This window comes from Canis lupus, chromosome 16 (assembly GCF_048164855.1).
Source record: "Canis lupus baileyi chromosome 16, mCanLup2.hap1, whole genome shotgun sequence".
Classification (NCBI taxonomy): Eukaryota; Metazoa; Chordata; class Mammalia; order Carnivora; family Canidae; genus Canis; species Canis lupus.
This window is the reverse complement of record NC_132853.1, coordinates 37152388-37170303: the sequence shown is the minus strand read 5'-3', so window position 1 is coordinate 37170303 and position 17916 is coordinate 37152388. Positions and strand designations below refer to the sequence as shown.

General features: G+C 41.0%; 1 protein-coding gene and 1 long non-coding RNA gene across 4 annotated transcripts in view; one reads left to right on the top strand and one right to left on the bottom strand.

Annotated features, from left to right (window-relative positions):
* Positions 1-3240, top strand: part of NPEPPS (aminopeptidase puromycin sensitive) — a 106060-nt gene extending 102820 nt beyond the window's left edge. For all 3 annotated transcript variants that reach the window (XM_072780307.1, XM_072780306.1, XM_072780308.1), the window contains exon 23: positions 1584-3240. In XM_072780307.1, coding sequence (XP_072636408.1) covers positions 1584-1736 — 153 coding nt within the window. In that variant the 3' untranslated portion in view covers positions 1737-3240. The remainder of the gene's footprint in view (positions 1-1583) is intronic.
* Positions 3241-5544: 2304 nt separating this feature from the next.
* LOC140606630 (uncharacterized) overlaps positions 5545-17916 on the bottom strand; it is a 28165-nt gene continuing 15793 nt past the window's right edge. Inside the window, exon 2 of the long non-coding RNA XR_012008946.1 lies at positions 5545-5683. This is a non-coding gene — a long non-coding RNA (uncharacterized lncRNA). The remainder of the gene's footprint in view (positions 5684-17916) is intronic.

The following is a 17916-nucleotide window of genomic DNA, read 5'->3' as shown; positions in this document are numbered from 1 at the left end:
TGAATAAATAAATAAAATCTTAAAAAAAAAAAAAACTTTCCTAATAGTGGAAAGCCCTTGAATTACTTATAAACAGTGAGGAGTTAATGTGATATGTATGATAAAAATTTCAGTCTGGCTGCAGTGTGGAATGGGGAAGGGAAGATGTTGATGCTAACTCTTCAAGCAAGAATGATAAAGTAGCTTGAGGGAAATGGAGTAATGAAATCCAGGGGCTTGATTTTGTTAATCTTTAATTCAACAAATATTTACTCTGTGTTGTGAACATACCTGGCAGAGGAAGAAGAAAGAGTCGAGGATAATTCCCTAATTCCCAGGTTTCTTATTATGTAAATAGTAGTGCTATTTGTTGAGATGGAATGAGGGGAAGTCCTGTATCTTACTCAGGCTCTAAGGAGCCTTGGAGCAGGAGCCATTGTCATCTTTGTGAATAAAATAAGGTTATTGATTTCTAAAAGTTACAGACTTAATTAATCTGATGAATTAGTCATTCTCACTTTTACACCTGTGATGACTAGTTCAAAGTAAAGACCCCCCATCCTTTTGCTGGTTGGTGTTTAAAAGCTGCTTTGTTTTCATTTTTTTAGATTTTATTTATTTCAGAGAGAGAGTGAGACAGTGTATAGGAGGAGGGGCAAAGGGAGAAAATAGAATCTCAAGCTCACTCCCCACTGAGCATGGAACCCAACTCAGGACTTGATCCCAGAATCCCAAGATTGTGACTTGAGCCTAAATCAAGAGTCAGACACTTAACCAACTGAGCCACCCAGGTGTCCCAAGAGTTGCTTTGTTTACTGTGAAATGTAGTATACTTCATTAGAAAATAGTTTTATTGTATGAAAAATGTGAGTCTCTGGAGCAGCAATCAGACCTTTCTAGTTTTATCATCCTTCACAAATTAATCTCTATTAGAAGCAGCCTGAATGTGTTTTGAGTCTTTAAGGACTCTGCCTACCAACTATTATGTTAACAGTTTGTGTAGGTTTCTCTTAAATCTTCTGGAGTAAATATTTTCTCATAAATGAGAAAACGGAGCAGTTAATTTACTCAAAGTCATAGGATAATACATGATTGAGCCTAGATTTGAGTCCCAAGCCTAATTCCAAAACCTACACTAACTACTAATGATGAATCAATCTAAAAGAAAGGCGATAGATTCTATCTCTTTATTAACTTTTGGTTCTATTTTAAGCATATATTTGGAGAAGAATTCCTGTATTCAGGTCCAAGGAGCTGCTTGTTTTCTTTTAGCCTTGGAATGGCAGTGGTATATTTTCATGATTGAAACTTTTTTTTTTTTTATGATAGTCACAGAGAGAGAGAGAGAGAGAGAGAGAGAGGCAGAGACATAGGCAGAGGGAGAAGCAGGCTCCATGCACCGGGAGCCTGATGTGGGATTTGATCCTGGGTCTCCAGGATCGTGCCCTGGGCCAAAGGCAGGCGCCAAACCGCTGCGCCACCCAGGGATCCCTGATTGAAGCTTTTGAATCCCTTACAGATGAGTGTTTTTTCATGACCTGTGATATTATTACATTCTTACTATTGCTAGTAATGATCCTGCATTCTGGGCTGTTTTATAACAGGCTTTCTTCGAGAGTCATCCGGCTCCCTCAGCTGAACGCACCATCCAGCAGTGTTGTGAAAATATCCTGCTGAATGCTGCTTGGCTAAAGCGAGATGCTGAGAGCATTCACCAGTACCTCCTTCAGCGAAAGGCCTCACCACCTACAGCGTGAGCCCTTAGGCGCCACCACTGCGGTTCTGCTGCTTGGCTGTGGGGGGGGATAAGGTGGGGCTACCGAACAGCTGATTCACATGTGGAGAATTTGGAGTCTTCTTTCAAACCAGTGGGGGTTGGACAATGAATGTAGTTAACTGGTTCCTGCTCACACTCCAGAATTAAATTCTATTGAAAAAAGGAAAATCAGCAATTCAGCAAAAAAATAAAAATACAAATAAAAAATAAAAAATGTAAATATGATAGTAATAAAATAGAGCATAACGAAACTGTGAAACTTCCCAAAGCCTTGTCAGTGGTTAAAAGTATTTAACACTCTCCTGTTCATGACAGATGTTCTGTTTTTATAACCTACCAAAAGGAAACTAGAGGCTTCTGGGTGAAGAAGATTTTTTTGCGAAGTGGGTTCTGCAAGCAGCCTGCAAGCCAAGGGTAGTGTCCATTGCTGGGAATGGTTAAACATGAAAGGCTGATAGCTGGTATAACATAGAGTCTGTGCATAAATCCAAGTGTTTTGGTTTTGGTTTTGGGGTTTTTTTTTTTTTTCCCCCTGGGGATTTTTGTTCTGTTTTGTTTAGTCCTTTTTTTTTTTTTTTTTTTTTTTTTTGGCATGGGGACTGATCAGGAAGATGTATTTTCCTGCATAACTCAATCTGAACCAAGGATCGTAATTCTCCATGCCTTCCCTTCTGTGTGATACCCACCCCTGGCCAAAAAAAGAAGAAAAAAATGTTAAAAAAACAAACCAAACCTATCCTGGTCTGGGTTTTTTCCTCCTCTTAGTTCCACCCCCAACCTCCACCCCCGGTGTCCTTCTTAGAGATAAAGAAATAATAAGGAAACATCTTTTATAGCCACATTAAATAAGAGAAACTGATATACATTTATTTTTTCTTTCTTTTTTAAGATAACTTTTAAGAACCCTGAGATGCAGATAGGTGAGACATAGAAACAAAAGGGTTTTCAGCCAGGCTGTCCTGAAGGAATTATTCTGCTTTTTAAAAAAAAATAAAAAATAAAAAAAGGTCTTAGTCGTCCGACAGGCCAATGGTTAAACCTCTTCGTGACAGTATCAACACTGGTTTCTCCTGCTTCATCGTGGACATGTGAGAAGCCAGTGGCAACCACTGCAGGGCCATGTATTAGTGGTGACTGGATAGAGCAGCAAAGACCACAGCCTGTGTGTGCCACTCTTTGCTTTAACAGAGTATCCTACTAACAAGCCTGGCCTACCTGATCCAGTGAGTTTTAACTCTACACCTCATTGCTTTCCTCTGCCCGACCTTTTTTTCCTTTTCTTTCTTTTTCCTCTTCTTTTTATTTTTCTTTTTAAAAATATTTGTTTTGTGTTATTAACAGGTATTTCATATTTGGTGTGGCTTAACTGTATTTCAGAAGGTCATCAGATTGTGAGACTGCTTCCTTGAAACATTTTTGTGCTATTGTTTTAAAAAAATAATAATTAAAAAACAGTTGGCGTTAATAAAAATGTCAATGTGAAATTGATGTCCTGATTTCTTTTATTCTCTTTAATAAGAAACTATAAATTTTTCTTCCATTTACTAGAATTATAAGAAATTTTACCACCAGGATTTTTTTGAGTCTTAAGAAAATCCAGTTTCTGAATTCCTTAATGATTAATACCTAAACAGAAAAATCCTAAGATTCCTTCTAAATTCATTCTGGATGCTCAGAAATCTCTTAGAGATCCTTAGAGTCAGGATTCAGGAGTTAACTTGAGACTTACCAGTACTCATTTTTGAGGCTTTCCTGTCCAGGGACCACTCTCAGCACTGGTGGACGCCATCTAGGCTTGAGCAAAGGAGGGACACCAGAAAGATGGAGGGGGGAAAAATCTGCTTTATTAAAGAACTCAAAAGGTACCTGGCTGGATTGTGTGACTTTTGATCTCTGGGTCCTGTGTTCAAGCTCCATGTTGGGTGTGGATCTTTCTTAAAATAAAAAACATTAAAAAAAAAAAAACTCACAAGTTTATAATTAGAAGTTCTAGAAAGAAGGTATTTCAGTTTCAGCATCCATGCAAGTTTTGTGTTTAATAGTGTTCTAGAAGGAATTCTAGAAAGAAGGTATTTCAGTTTCAGCATCCATGCAAGTTTTGTGTTTAGTAGTTTGAATTATGCTGGGGCAGAGGTTGTGCAGGAGATCTTCAATGTCCCCTTCAGAGCTGCTCTCCATTCTGTTCTGTGCCCCAGAAGCAGTTGGCCCATATGGACTGCATTAACTGCTCCTTTGTCCTCTGACTTCATGGGTTGTGTTGATTCAATTAGTAATACCTTCAAGCTCAAAAGGCACATTCTCCAGGTTTTGTCATCGTCAGGTGACATCGCCAGAAAACACTGGTTTTCTGTGTCCTTTTACCAAAGACCACATCGACCACATCTCCCATTAAGCAGCCCTCTTGAGCTTCTAGCTCCTTCACTTTGCCTCTTCAAATCTAGGGATGGAGAGGACTATTCCCTTACTAGCTCTGGATTACTCCATTATTCCTTGTTCCCTCCCTCCCACCCCGAACTCTGTCCATGTTTTTGTACATAGTCCCTTTATCAAACCTTCCTCAAGTTACCCAATTCGAATGTGTTCTGTCTTTTCTACAGATGTCTTGACTGATTCTGGCGCTGGAGTCTGATGAGTTGGGTCTCTGAAGGTCTTAATTCAACCTTTTTGGTGTCAGATGTTTTAATTTATTGTTTGTTCCAAATAGCTCCCTACCAGGTAATACTCTCATTTTACAGATGAGACAGCAGGCTCAAAAAATTTAGGTGAAGTTCTACAACAAATAACTTAGAACCAGTGGTCAGCCCAAGCTCACTGGCCCTGAAACTTGTGTTCTTCTTGCCAATTACCATGTCTCCACAATTAGAAGATCATACAGTCAGACTGGGTCCAGGCAACAGTTTTAAAGATATTGAATGATTTTCCTTTAACCCTAAAGCTTGGTTAAAATTTTTAGTAGAAATCCGAAAGTTGGAAAGAAAGACAAATGTGGGGTACCTGGCTGGTTCAGTCAGTAGAGCATGTGATTCTTGATCTCTGGGTCATGAGTTCAAGCTCTGCATAGAACCTACCTAAAATTTATTTTCAAGAAAAAAAAAAAAAAGATGGATGTGTTGATATTTCCTATAGAAAATTTTATATTATTTTGTATTAATGGGAAGCAGTAAAGCTTTTCAGAATACTATGCAGTGGATGAATTCTTAGACTTACAGTTTCTAAGAATGGGTTTCAGGAAGCAAGGAGCCCCTGGAAATTAATTGTAAAGAATGTATCTCTGTAGTGTGCCATTTAAGGGGCATGAGAGTTCTGTAGCTTTAAATAATTCTTTCAATTCTTTTACCCAAACAGGCCCTAGAATATAATCAGAAAGATTTGGAGCCACATTTGTAGGGTTAGTGATTATTTTTCCTAGCAGGGCAGAAATTAAAAAACAAGCTTTTGGTAATCTATTTTTAGCACTAAACCTACACTTAGAGATAGCCTCATTTTTAACTGGATAATAAATCTCTCACTACATACTGGCTTTAGGCCTCAGAGTTGTTTAATTTTTAAAAGAGTGTCTTCTCTTTTGTGATAATACAAAAACTTACCCAAGATGGACTGTGCCTTCTTATACCACCCTTGGTGGACACGGACTGGTCAAGGTGTTTGGTTTCAAGCACAAGTATGAGATAGGAGACCCTGATGTTAATAAAACATTAGGCCAAGCAACTGTTTTCCCTCAGAAACCAAATCAGAGGACTGGTTTTTCCACCAGTACGTATGATGGGCAAATGTGATAGATGGCAGGGTCAGAGGAAGGAAAGTTTATTGGGTTGTTAGTGCCACTTGCAAAAACAAAAACAAGTCTGGTGGCCCCTGCAGTTCCATTGCTGGTATCTGGCAGCTGTAGCTTTCTTTCACCATTGAACTTCAGGTTCCAACATTGGGCTAGAATTAGCAACAGAAGAGAAACATACTATTAATCTATGCTTTCTCAGGGAAGTTGCCAGCGGCTGACAGCAGACATGCTATACACCAATTAAAATGACTACCAGAAAGAAAAAATAAATAAATCTTGCCATAGTTTGACCATACCAGTAGGTCCTCTGAGACACCTGCCATTCCCTCCACCCTCAACCAATCTTAACCTTTATCTTTTTGGTTTTGTTTTTTTGGTTTTTTTTTAGATTTTATTTATTCATGAGAGACACACACACACACAGAGGCAGAGACACCGGCAGAGGAAGAAGCAGGCTCCATGCAGGGAGCCTGATGTGGCACTCCATCCCATGTCTTCAGGATCATGCCCTGGGCTGAAGGCGACGCTAAACCGCTGAGCCACCCAGGCTGCCCAACCTTTATCATTAATTTGATAAATTGTGCAGGGATGTTACATTACACTGCAATTTCATCCCACTCTATTAGGGGTTGATTATCTACTTTGTATTATGTATGCTAATCTTATGGATATTCTCTTTTTTAAAAAAAAAGATTTTATTTATTCATAGAAACAGAGAGAGAGAGAGAGAGGCAGAGACACAGGCAGAGGGAGGAGCAGGCTCCTTGCAGGGAGCCCGACATTGGACTTGATCCCAGGTCTTCAGGATCACACCCCTGGCTGCAGGTGGCGCTGCGCCACCGGGGCTGCCCTGGATATTCTCTTTTTAATGTCCTATTATTTATACTTCTACAAATGAAGTTAAGAAAACTATACTGAATGGCTAATAGGTTTAATGGACTAATGGTCTAATGGTTTAATAGGAGAACATAGAACTTTTCTTATAAGAAAAAGTACGGGGAATCCCTGGGTGGCTCAGCAGTTTGGTGCCTGCCTTCGGTCCGGGGTGTGATCCTGGAGACCCGGGATCGAGTCCCATGTCAGGCTCCTGCATGGAACCTGCTTCTGTCTCTGCCTCTCTCTCTCTCTCTCTCTCTCTCTCTCTCCCTCCCTCATGAATAAATAAGATCTTTTAATAAAAAGAAAAAGTACAAGACGTTTAAAGTAGTTGACATGAATGAGATGATTATTGCTTTTTTAAAAAGATTCATTTATTTTAGAGAGCATGAGCAGGAGAGGCAGAGGGAGAGAGCTTCTCAAGCAGACTCCCTACTGAGTGTGGAGCCTGACACAGGTTCAATCTCATGACCCTGAGATCAGGGCCTAAGTCGATAGCAAGAGTTGGATACTTAACTGGCTGAGCCACCCAGGCACCCCAATTGTTGCTTTCTTAGTAGGTCAGTTCCCTCTTCTATGAATAGAGCACTGAAAGGTCAAGGGAATATAGAGGGTTGTGGTAGGATGAAGTTAATGCCAGTGCGTTAAATACCTTCTCTCACTTTGTTCCTTTTCTTTTTTTTCTACTCCCTTCACCACCACCCTTTGGGGTTTCTGGCAACCACCAATCTGTTTTCTGTATCAGTGAGCTTGTTTTTTGTTTTGTTTTGTTTTGTTTTTTAAGATTTCACTTTTAAAAAAATTTTTATTTATTTACGATAGTCACACAGAGAGAGAGAGAGAGTCAGAGACACAGGCAGAGGGAGAAGCAGGCTCCATGCACCGGGAGCCCGACATGGGATTCGATCCCGGGTCTCCAGGATCGCGCCCTGAGCCAAAGGCAGGCGCTAAATCGCTGCGCCACCCAGGATCCCAAGATTTCACATTTAAGAGGAATCACTCAGTATTTGTCTTTCTCAATCTGACTTAATTTTACTTAGCATAATACCTTTGAGGTCCATCCATGTTGTCACAAATGGCAAGATTTCATTCTTTTTTATAGCTGAGTAATATTCTGTGGGGTGTGTGTATGTGTGTGTGTGTACACACTACAATTTATTCATCCATCCATTGATGGACACAGATTGTTTCTATATCTTGGCAGTTGTAAATAATGCTGCAATGAACACGGGGTGCACATATCTTTTGGAGTTAATATTTTCATTTTCTTCAGATAAATAACCAAAAGAGGAATTGTTAGATCATATGGTTGTTCTATTTGTAATTTCTTGAAGAACTTCCATACTGTTTTCCATAGTGGGTGTACCAATTTATATTCCCAACAGTGCACAAGGGTTCAATTTTCTCCACACCCTCACCAACATTTGTTATTTCTTGTCTTTTTGATACTAGGCATCCTGACAGGTGTAAAGTGAAAGCCCAATGTGGTTTTGATTGTATTTTACTGATGATTAATGATGTTGAGCATCATTTCATGGGTCTGTTGGCCATCTGCATGTCTTTGGAAAAATATCTATTCAGATCTTATTCCCATTTTTTTTAAGATTTTATTTATTTATTCATGAGGGAGAGAGAGAGGCAGAGACACAGGCAGAGGGAGAAGCAGGCTCCATACGGGCAGCCTGACATGGACTCGATCCTGGGTCTCCAGGATCAGGCCCTGGGCTGAAGGCGGTGCTAAACCGCTGAGCCATCGGGGCTGCCCTTGTTCCCATTTTTAATTAGATTATTTGTGAGGTCCTTTTTGCTATTGATTTGTATGAGTTCTTTATATATTTTGCCCCTTATCAATACATGATTTGCAGATATTTTCTTCCATTCAGTAAAGTTTGCCTTTTTGTTTTTTTGGTTTCCTTTGCTGTACAGAAGTTTTTTATATGACGTAGTCCCACTTATTTATTTTTGCTTTTCTTGCTTTTGCTTTCGGTGTTGGGTTAAAAAAAACATTGCCAGGACCTATGCCAACTATGTTTTCTTCTGGTTTTATGGTTTCAGGTGTTATACCTTTAAGAAGTCTTTAATCCACTTTGAGTTAATTTTGGTGTATGGTGAAAGTCATCAAATTTCATTCTTTTGCATGTGGCTTACCATTTTCCCAAAACTGTTTATTGAACAGACTGTCCTTGCCCTATTGTATATTCTTCACTCCTTTGTTATAAATTGACCATATATAAATGGGTTTATTTCTGGGCTCTTAATTTTGTGTTATTTATTTATTTATTTATTTATTTATTTATTTATTTATTTATTTATGATAGACAGACAGAGAGAGAGAGAGAGAGAGGCAGAGACACAGGAGGAGGGAGAAGCAGGCTCCATGCCGGGAGCCCGACGTGGGACTCGATCCTGGGACTCCAGGATCGCGCCCTGGGCCAAAGGCAGGCGCCAAACCGCTGAGCCACTAGGGATCCCTGGGCTCTTTATTTTGTTTCATTGATCTGTGTGTCTGTTTTTATGCCAATACCGTATTGTTTTAATTTTCATACCTTTGTAATATAGTTTGAAATCAGGATGCCTTCAGCTTTGTTCTTTCTTGAGATAGCTTTGACCATTTAGAGTTTCTTCACTCCTCTAACAGTAATAGAGTATACACATGAGCTTTGTGAAGACGTGACTTAATCAAGCTCTCTTGATTACCAAATCTGGTCTGTTTCCTGCCCCTGCTGACACTGTTCATCCCAGCAAATGGAAGGTTCTAGAACTATGTGTCCAAGTACAGTAACCTCTAACCATATGTAACTACTATGTTTAAATTCAAATAAGTTAAAAATTAAGTTTTACATTTCAAGTATTCATTAGCCACATATGGCTAGTGGCCAACTATATTGGGCAGCACAGGTATACATCATATTCAATCATTGGAGAAAGTTCTGTTGAACCACCCTGTTCTACATGAAGTGTATGCAAGTGTATTTTTTGTTTATGGTAGAAAATAGTTACATAATAGATGTTCCTCTTTACCAGCCTCACTGTAACATTGCTCTTCATCTAAGAACATTGTATCACTAACTCCTATCCACTTAAAATTTTGTTTACAAATGTAATACATACTCATTTTCTAAATTTTGAAGGAAAGGGGATCCCTGGGTGGCTCAGCCGTTTAGCGCCTGCCTTTGGCCCAAAACGTGATCTTGGAGTTCCAGGATCAAGTCCCACATCGGGCTCCTTGCATGGAGCCTGCTTCTCCCTCTGCCTCTCTCTCTCTCTCTGTGTCTCTCATGAATAAATAAATAAAATCTTTTTAGAAAGAAAAGAAAAAATAAATTTTGAAGGAAAAAAATGACTACCTCTTCTTATAAACCTGCCTCCCAAAGGCAGTCCTGATTACAGATGAGTTTGGGAAATATTCTTCCAGCTATGTTTTTACACTCTACTTTATGCATTTAATTATTCTTATTTTTTAAAAAAATTTTTAGGGGACCTCTGGGTGGCTCAGCAGTTTAGCGCCTCCTTTTGGCCCAGGACATGATCCTGGAGTCCTGGGATCGAGTCCCACATGGGGCTCCGGGCTTCTCCCTCTGTCTATGTCTCTGCCTCTCTCTCTCTCTCTCTCTCTCTCTCTCTCTCTCTGTGTGTGTGTGTGTATCTCATGAACAAATAAGACCTTTAAAAAATTTTTAAACATATTTATTTGAGAGAGAGAGCAAGAACATGAGCATGAGCAAGGGGGGTGCAGAGGGACTCCCTACAGAGCAGGGAGCCAGACGTGGGACTCCATCCCAAGACTCTGGGATCATGACCTGAGCTGAAGGCAGACACTCAACCACTGAGCCACCCAGGTACCCGCATTTAATTCTTTTAATAATGAAGACAGCCTGTGCTCCTTTTGCATGTTCTCCTTTGTAACCCGGGGGATGCATTTTCAGTCTTTTCCTTAGGAAGCTAAGTGTGCTGGGCTCAGACCTGTGACCCGTGATGTTATGCTCTAAGTCATGAGGCTAATCACCAGAGATGACTTGAGAACAAATGAACAGTTGGCAAATGCGTACCTTGAGAAGCATTTCTTCCTTGTTTAGATTCACTGATTCCTGAGTGTTTTCCAGCCTGACTGCCTAATGCTAAATGCCAGTTTTGTGGAATGCACCCATTTGAGGAATGTGGCTTTAAGCTCCTAGCTCAATTAGTTTAAGTGGTTCATGAATTCACTCGGTGTTCTTTCCTCACTGGAGATATGAACTGCACTATATTTGGAACTAACATTTGCAACCCTATCCACTGCCGCCTGGGTGTTTAGTTATGAATTTTGGTTATCACCATTAACTGGATTTAGGAAGTTATATAGTGATGGGTTTCACAGCTTTGTTGAGGACAGATGTAACTGGCTTGGGGGGCAGGGGAGGAAAAGAAGAAACAAGTGCCCTTCTCACAGATTGCAACCAACAGGGACTTTAGCTCGCTGCAGTTGTTGAAATGAGGCCATGAGTTCCTCCCACTGGGCCCTGCTTACCTGCTGAATGCCTGCCTCGTGAGCCTGAGCAACTGTGTTACTTCCACTCTTGTGCTTGCACCGTTAATTTGACTGTGCCTCACTGCTTCCAACAAATAAATGTGCCATCCATCTATAAACGACTCAAGTGTGCACCAAACCAAGGTGACACCTGAGAGAGGAACAATCTGGGTACCTTTAAATCTCCCTATCATCTGGTGATCCACAGTTGCCCACCCCAAATACGATGTTGGGCAGGGGGTTCTCAGAGGTATGGGAGCATCATGGAAACAATACAAGAGGTGAGAACAGCACCAGCCTTTTCTAGTAATTATCAAATAATACAGTGGTACTGTGTTCTAACCTCACAACCTGCTATGTGATGTGGGAGATATGCTTTTTTTTTTAAGTAGGCTCCACACCCAGCATGGAGCCCAACGCAGGGCTTGAAGCCATGATACTGAGACCGTGACCTGAGCCGAGATCAAGAGTCAGACGCTCAACCAACTGAGCCACCCAAGTGCCTCAAGGGAGGTGTGCATTTTGATCCCTACTCAAAGGAATGATGAAATACCCTGAAATATTAGTGAAATTGGTTATTGAAATAGCAGAAAAAGCCTGTCAGAAAAGCCCAATGGAACTGGACTGCAGGGCAATAAACAAGGCAAGATTCTGATCCATTATTTCCATGGCTATGGAATCCAGACATCAGGCAGCAGTTACAAAAGCTTTCAGTTCAAAACGATATTGTACTAGGCACTGAGGCTACAGAATCTAATAAGGCAAATTTGGTCTCTGCCTCATAGAGCTTACAATCTAGCAAGAACAAGAAACAGTGAAAGTACTAAGTGTGATGAGTCTTTGGAACAGGAGTACAGGGTGACATAAGGGGACATTACTAGGAATGTCCTCAGGAAAGTCTCCCATGAAAAAATGATGTTAGGGGCGCCAGGGTGGCTCAGTTGGTTAAGTGTCTGCCTTTGGCTCAGGTCATGATCCTGGGGACCTGGGATAGAACCCTGCATTGTTTAGTGAGGATCCTGCTTCTCTCTCTTCTCTGCCCTTTCCCCCTGCTTACGCTCTTTCTGTCAAATAAATACAATCTTTAAAAAATTATTTAAAAAGAAAAAAATGATGTTAAACGGGGGCCTAGAAGATGAGGAGTTGCTAGCCAGGCAAAAAGGAGAGGGAACAGTGTTCTAGGCAGAAAAAAATAGCATATGTAATGGGCCTGTGGCTGAAAAGAACCTGACCTATTTAAGGAACCAAAAGAAATCCAGAATAGCTGAAACAAAGAGAACTCTTGAAAGGTGGTGGAAGAGAAATCTGGAGAGGTAGGCCCGGGCCAAACTAGGGAGGTAGTCCAACCACATTAAAGATTCCACACTGGGGTGCCTGGCTGGCTCCATCAGTAGAGTGTGTGGCTCTTGATCTCAGAGTCATGAGTTCGAGCCCCATGTTGGGCATAGAGATTACTTTAAGAAAAGAGAGAAAGAAAGAAGAAAGAAAGAAGAAAGAAAGAAAGAAAGAAAGAAAGAAAGAAAGAAAGAAAGAAAGAAAGAAAGAAAGAAAGAAAGAAAGGAAAGAAAGAAAGAGGGAGGGAGGAAGGAAGGAAGGAAGGAAGGAAGGAAGGAAGGAAGGAAGGAAGGAAGGAAGGAAGGAAGGAAAGAAAAAGGGAAAAAGATTCCATACTTTAGGTAAAGGACAACAAGAAACCATGAGTTTCTGCATCTGTACAATGAGAATAATAATACTCCCTCACAGAGTCACCAAGGAACAAAATGAGAATACAAGTGAAAAATCTTTAGTACTGTAGGAGAACTACTGACATAATATCCGTAGTAGTAATAATATGCTGGGCCACCTTCTTCAGTAATAGAATAGTCAAACCCCCCCCTCTAAGTGGGAAGATGAAATAATCCATAAAACCCTGACTTCCTCAGGGAACTGATGGAAAGGTCAGAAGTTTATTTCGGTCGAAATTTCCAGCGTGGTGTTCATGAAGCCCAGGGATGAGCTCAGTTGTTTGGAGCAGGATCACACCATTTATGGCCATGTGTATTTCCCAACTCCATACCAACTCCCAACACCACTTCCAGAAAAGATCAGCATTCTGCTTCCTCAAACCCACCAGAGCAGAACCACTCAGACACCCTGGCCTCTTCTAATCAGAGCTTGGGTCCAGCATCTCATAGGTCAGCTTCTGTAGGAACTGCTATCATTAAAACACATCATACTCCTCTGAGCATGGCAATAATCATCCCACTTAGCACCTGTGTTACATTTTAGGAAAATTTCAACACCTTTCCAAATCTGTGACATTTTATTCCTATGACACTTCTGCAAAGTAGGTACAGCAAAACCTCAGGACGGATGCAAAGCCTGATGCAAAGGGGTCACTTCTCCAATGTGCCCAGCACTGATATACCACCACGGGGGACTTAATGGTTCATTTTGGGCCATTTCTTCCCTTCCTGAAACATAGTAACTATTACCCAGGTGCAGAAGGGCAGAGCTTCTACAGGCGCTGAGGCCCCATTACCACAAATCTCTTCCCAGCTCTGGCTGGACAAACCAGACACAACTCTTCCCTGGAGGTAACTGACTACCCTAAATGCTCCACAGCACAACACACCAAAGGTTGCAGACTTGTCTTTTCTCTTTGACCTACATAATGCTTTTTAAAATCTTTTTGAAAATTTAAATGCCAAGTTTTTAAATATATTTCATTTGTTTATTCATGGGAGACATAGAGAGAGGGAGAGGCAGGGCCCCTCCCCCCACAAGGAGCCTGATGCAGGACTCGATCCTGGACCCTAGGATCACGCCCTGAGCCAAAGGTAGACACTCAACCACTGAGCCACCCAGGCGTCCCTTAAATGCCAGTTTTTAAAAACTCACACTTGGGGGACACCTGGGTGGCTCGGCAGTTGAGTGTCTGCCTTCAGTTCAGGTCGTGATCCCAGGGTCCTGGGATCAAGTCCCGCATCGGGCTCCTCATGGGGAGCCTGCTTCTCCCTCTGCCTATGTCTCTGCCTCTCTCTATGTGTCTCTCATGAATAAATAAATAAAATCTTTTTAAAAAGTCACATTTGAGGGTTGCCTGGGTGGCTCAGCAGTTGGGTGTCTGCCTTTGGCTCGCGGCGTGATCTTAGGGTCCAGGATCGAGTCCCACAAGGTTCCTGAGTGGTGCTTGGGTGACTGGCATCCTCCAACCCCACCCCCCACCCTCACCCCCAGAAGGTGAGGTATCTTGGCTACTTTGCTGAGAGAGCGGTGGAAGAAGGTGCAGGAGAGCTGGGAGCCAGAGGTGACGTGCCTGCAGGAGGAAATCCCACCTGGTGGTCCCAACACTGCAGCTGTGCCCCCACCGGGAAGGAAGGTGACTTGCCCCACCTATGGTGGCAACACTGTGACCAGGCCCCCAGGAGCAGCCCATGTAGACGGAGAGAAGACACTGCACCAGGCAGTCAAGCTTGCAAGGGAAATAAGTTACATATACACACTTGTCCTAATAAAAATAACTCAACATGGGATGGATAGATTAATTAATTAATTAGCTAATTAATTGCATTACTGGAATCACAATTTTGGTTGTACACCCAAAAGAATGGAAATAGATATGTACACACCCGTGCTCATTCATGGCAGCATTATTCACAATAGCCAAAAGGTGAAAGCAACCCCAGAGTCTTTTTTTTTTTTCTTTACATACTGGAGTTTTATTTTGAAGTAAAATAATGAATTTGGATAATATTGGCATTATAATTTTGTTGTATTTTAACAATTAACATTATATCTATTTGCATATGTTCTGTAATACCTTTCAGTAAAATTTTAAAGGATTTAGGATGGTTTGAGTTTTTTTTTTTTTTTTTAAGATTTTTTTTTTTTTATTGGGATGCCTGGGTAGCTCAGTGGTTGAGCGACTGTCTGGCTCAGGGCATGATCCTGAGTCCAGGGATTGAGTCCCACGTAAGGGCTCCCTGTGAGGAGCCTGCTTCTCCCTCTGCCTATGTCTCTACTTCTCTCTGTGTGTCTCTCATGAATAAATAAATACAATCTTTTTAAAATTTTTTATTTATTTATTTGAACGAGCCGGAGAGTGCACAAGTTGGCAAAAAGGATGGAAAGTGATGGAGAAGCAGACTCCTTACTGAGCAGGGGGCCACCAGCAGGGCTTGATCCCCATCTGTTGAGGGATGAAAGGATAAACAAAATGTGGTATATACATTAACAGTGGAATATTATTTAGCTTTAAAAATGAAGGAAATCCTGACACAGGCTACAACATAGATGAACCTTGAGGACATTATACTAAGTGAAATAAGCCAATCACAAAAAAGCATACACTGTATGATTTCATTTACATCAGGTATCTAAAGTCAGAAAGTGGGAATGGTGGTGGTTGCCAATGGCTGGGGCGAAGGCAATATGGGGAGTTGTTGTTTAGCAGATACAGTTTCAGTTTTGCAAGATTAAAAGGTCCTGAAGAAAAAAAGAGAAAAAAAGTTCCAAAGATCTGTTGTACAACAGTATGAATATATTTAACACTACTGAGCTATATTCTTAAAAATGGTTAAGATGATAATTATTTTAACCATGATTAATTTTTTTAAATGCATCACTGGAAGGCACCCCGCCTGGGTGGCTCAGTCAAATAAGCCTCTGACTCTTGATTTCAGCTCAGGTTGTGATCTCAGGGTGTGAGGTCAAGCCCCACATGGGACTCCATGCTGGGGGTGGATCCTGCTTGGGATTCTCTTGAGATTCTCTCTCTCTGCTCCTCCCCCAGCCCTCTCTCCCAAATAAATAAGTAAATAAATGCTGGGGGCGGGGGGGGGTGGGTAGTATCAGTAGGGGATGGGCAAAATGGGTGAAGGAGAGTGGGAGATACAGGTTTCCAACTATGGAATAAATCCCCGAGGGGACTGAAGTTCCAGTGTGGGGAGCATAGTCAGTGTAGTATTGCAGTAGCGCTGTGTGGTGACAGGTGGTAGCTGTCCTCCACTTGTGGTGAGCACAGATTAGCGAATCACTATACTTATACTTTACACCTGCAACCAATGCAACATTGTGTCAATTACACGTTTAAAAAAATTTACATGAAATAATAAATCAATTAATAATTAATTGATTAATTAATATTGGAAGTGCATCACTGGGTGTCAGGAGACCTTGGTTCCACTAGAGGCGTTAACACTGACTTCAATGGCCTTGAGCAAGGCACTCTCTGGAACTCAGATCCTTTTTGGCAAACTGGAAGGGTGGAAGAGATGATAATAAAAACACCAACCTCGGGCACCTAGGTAGCTCAATGGTTGAGTCTGCCTTTGGCTCGGGTTGTAATCCCAGGGTCCTGCTTCTCCCGCTCCCTCTGCCTATGTCTCTGCCTCTTTCTCTGTGTCTCTCATGAATAAATAAATAAAATCTTTTTTAAAAACCCACACAACTTCAGTGCTGGGCAGACCGATGTGGACAGGGTTGTGTGAATAATCAAACATTCTGGACAGAAATGGTCACCATCTCAAGCTGTGTTTTCTGTGGCGACTCAATAAATCTTAGGTTTAAAAAAGGAAGAAAACAAGCAAGCCAGCCAGCCAGCCAGCCAAGATCTGTGTTAGGCGCCAGAACCTTACACAGAAAGAACAAGAGGCTGCCCTCAAATCACTCATAGTCTAGTAGAAAAATAAAAACAGAACTAGAAAAAAAAATTGCAATATAACGTGTTAAGGGTCAGTCTAACATGCTGAATGCAAATATATATGACTTATCTTCCCTATAATGGGACGAACATTGGGTATAAACAGTGATATGTTGTTTGGATAAATCAAAAGGTCCTAAATTAGAGGTGGCTGGCTGAGTTGGTAGAGCAGGAGATGCTCGATCTTGAGGTGATGAGTTCAAGCCCCACACTGGGCATGGAGCTTACTTTAAAAAAAAGTTCTAAAAAAAAAAAAGTTCTCAAATGAGTTAGCAGAACATAAATTTAAAGCTTCAATCTTTTACAAGTGTTTAGTTTTTAAAAAGAAAAAAAAGGTATGTATGTATGTATACTTTTGTCCACAGCCTTTTGCTTAGACCCAATTTTCTGATGGCCATTTTGATTCAATGATTCAATTTGTGAATGTATTAATTCACTAATTGGAATTAACTAACTCAATTCCTGTTTAACCAAAAGAAGCCCAGGATACCTGGAACAGAGAGAGTTCCTGCCGGCTGGCATACAGTCTGCAAGGAGGAAAGCCCATGTGTGTTGGGGTTGGTGGAGATTAGTATAGTCAGTTTACACAATCATGCCTCTGTAAATATTATTCCCAGTCAAGCTGTTTAGTCTACTATGATTAAGTTTTGTTTCTTTTGCAGGCCTTTAAAAAAAAACTTTCCTTGAGTTAATTATTAATAAAAAAAAAAACAAATTCATTTATATTTGCTCAGTTTTCCATGTCCCTGTAATGAAATCATCCTCCACCATCACTAAAAGGGTATATTTTTCTTCTATTCATTTCATCTTATTCTTGGAGACATCCTTTCTGGGGCCTCCTGTCTTCCTGCCCCAATCTCAGCTGATTACTCTCTAGGCCTGCTGCCAAGCCATCTGTCACCCTGGGATGTCCCTTCATCATCATCTTGGGGATTCTCTTCCTTTCTCACCTATGTTGAATATTCTGTTTCCAGGATCACACATCTTCCTGTGTCTTGATTTTTTTTTCTCAGTTTGGTGTGCCATATCCTCCAAGAGGTTTCCTGAGAAAGCGTCCATGGGTAGGAAGTAAAGTTTTTAAGATTTCACGTGTCTGAAAATGTGCTTACTTTACTAATCCAGTCTTTGGCTCATTTGTAAAATTATGGGTTGTACATAATTTGAAAGTGTTCCTCCACTGTCTTCCAGCATGGCTGATGAGAAGCATGGCACCATTCTGATTATTTTTCCTTTGAATGTGACCTGGTTTCTTATCTCTGGGAGGTTTTGATAACCTTCCTCTATTTACTCACTGATCCAAAATGTCATGATTTCTT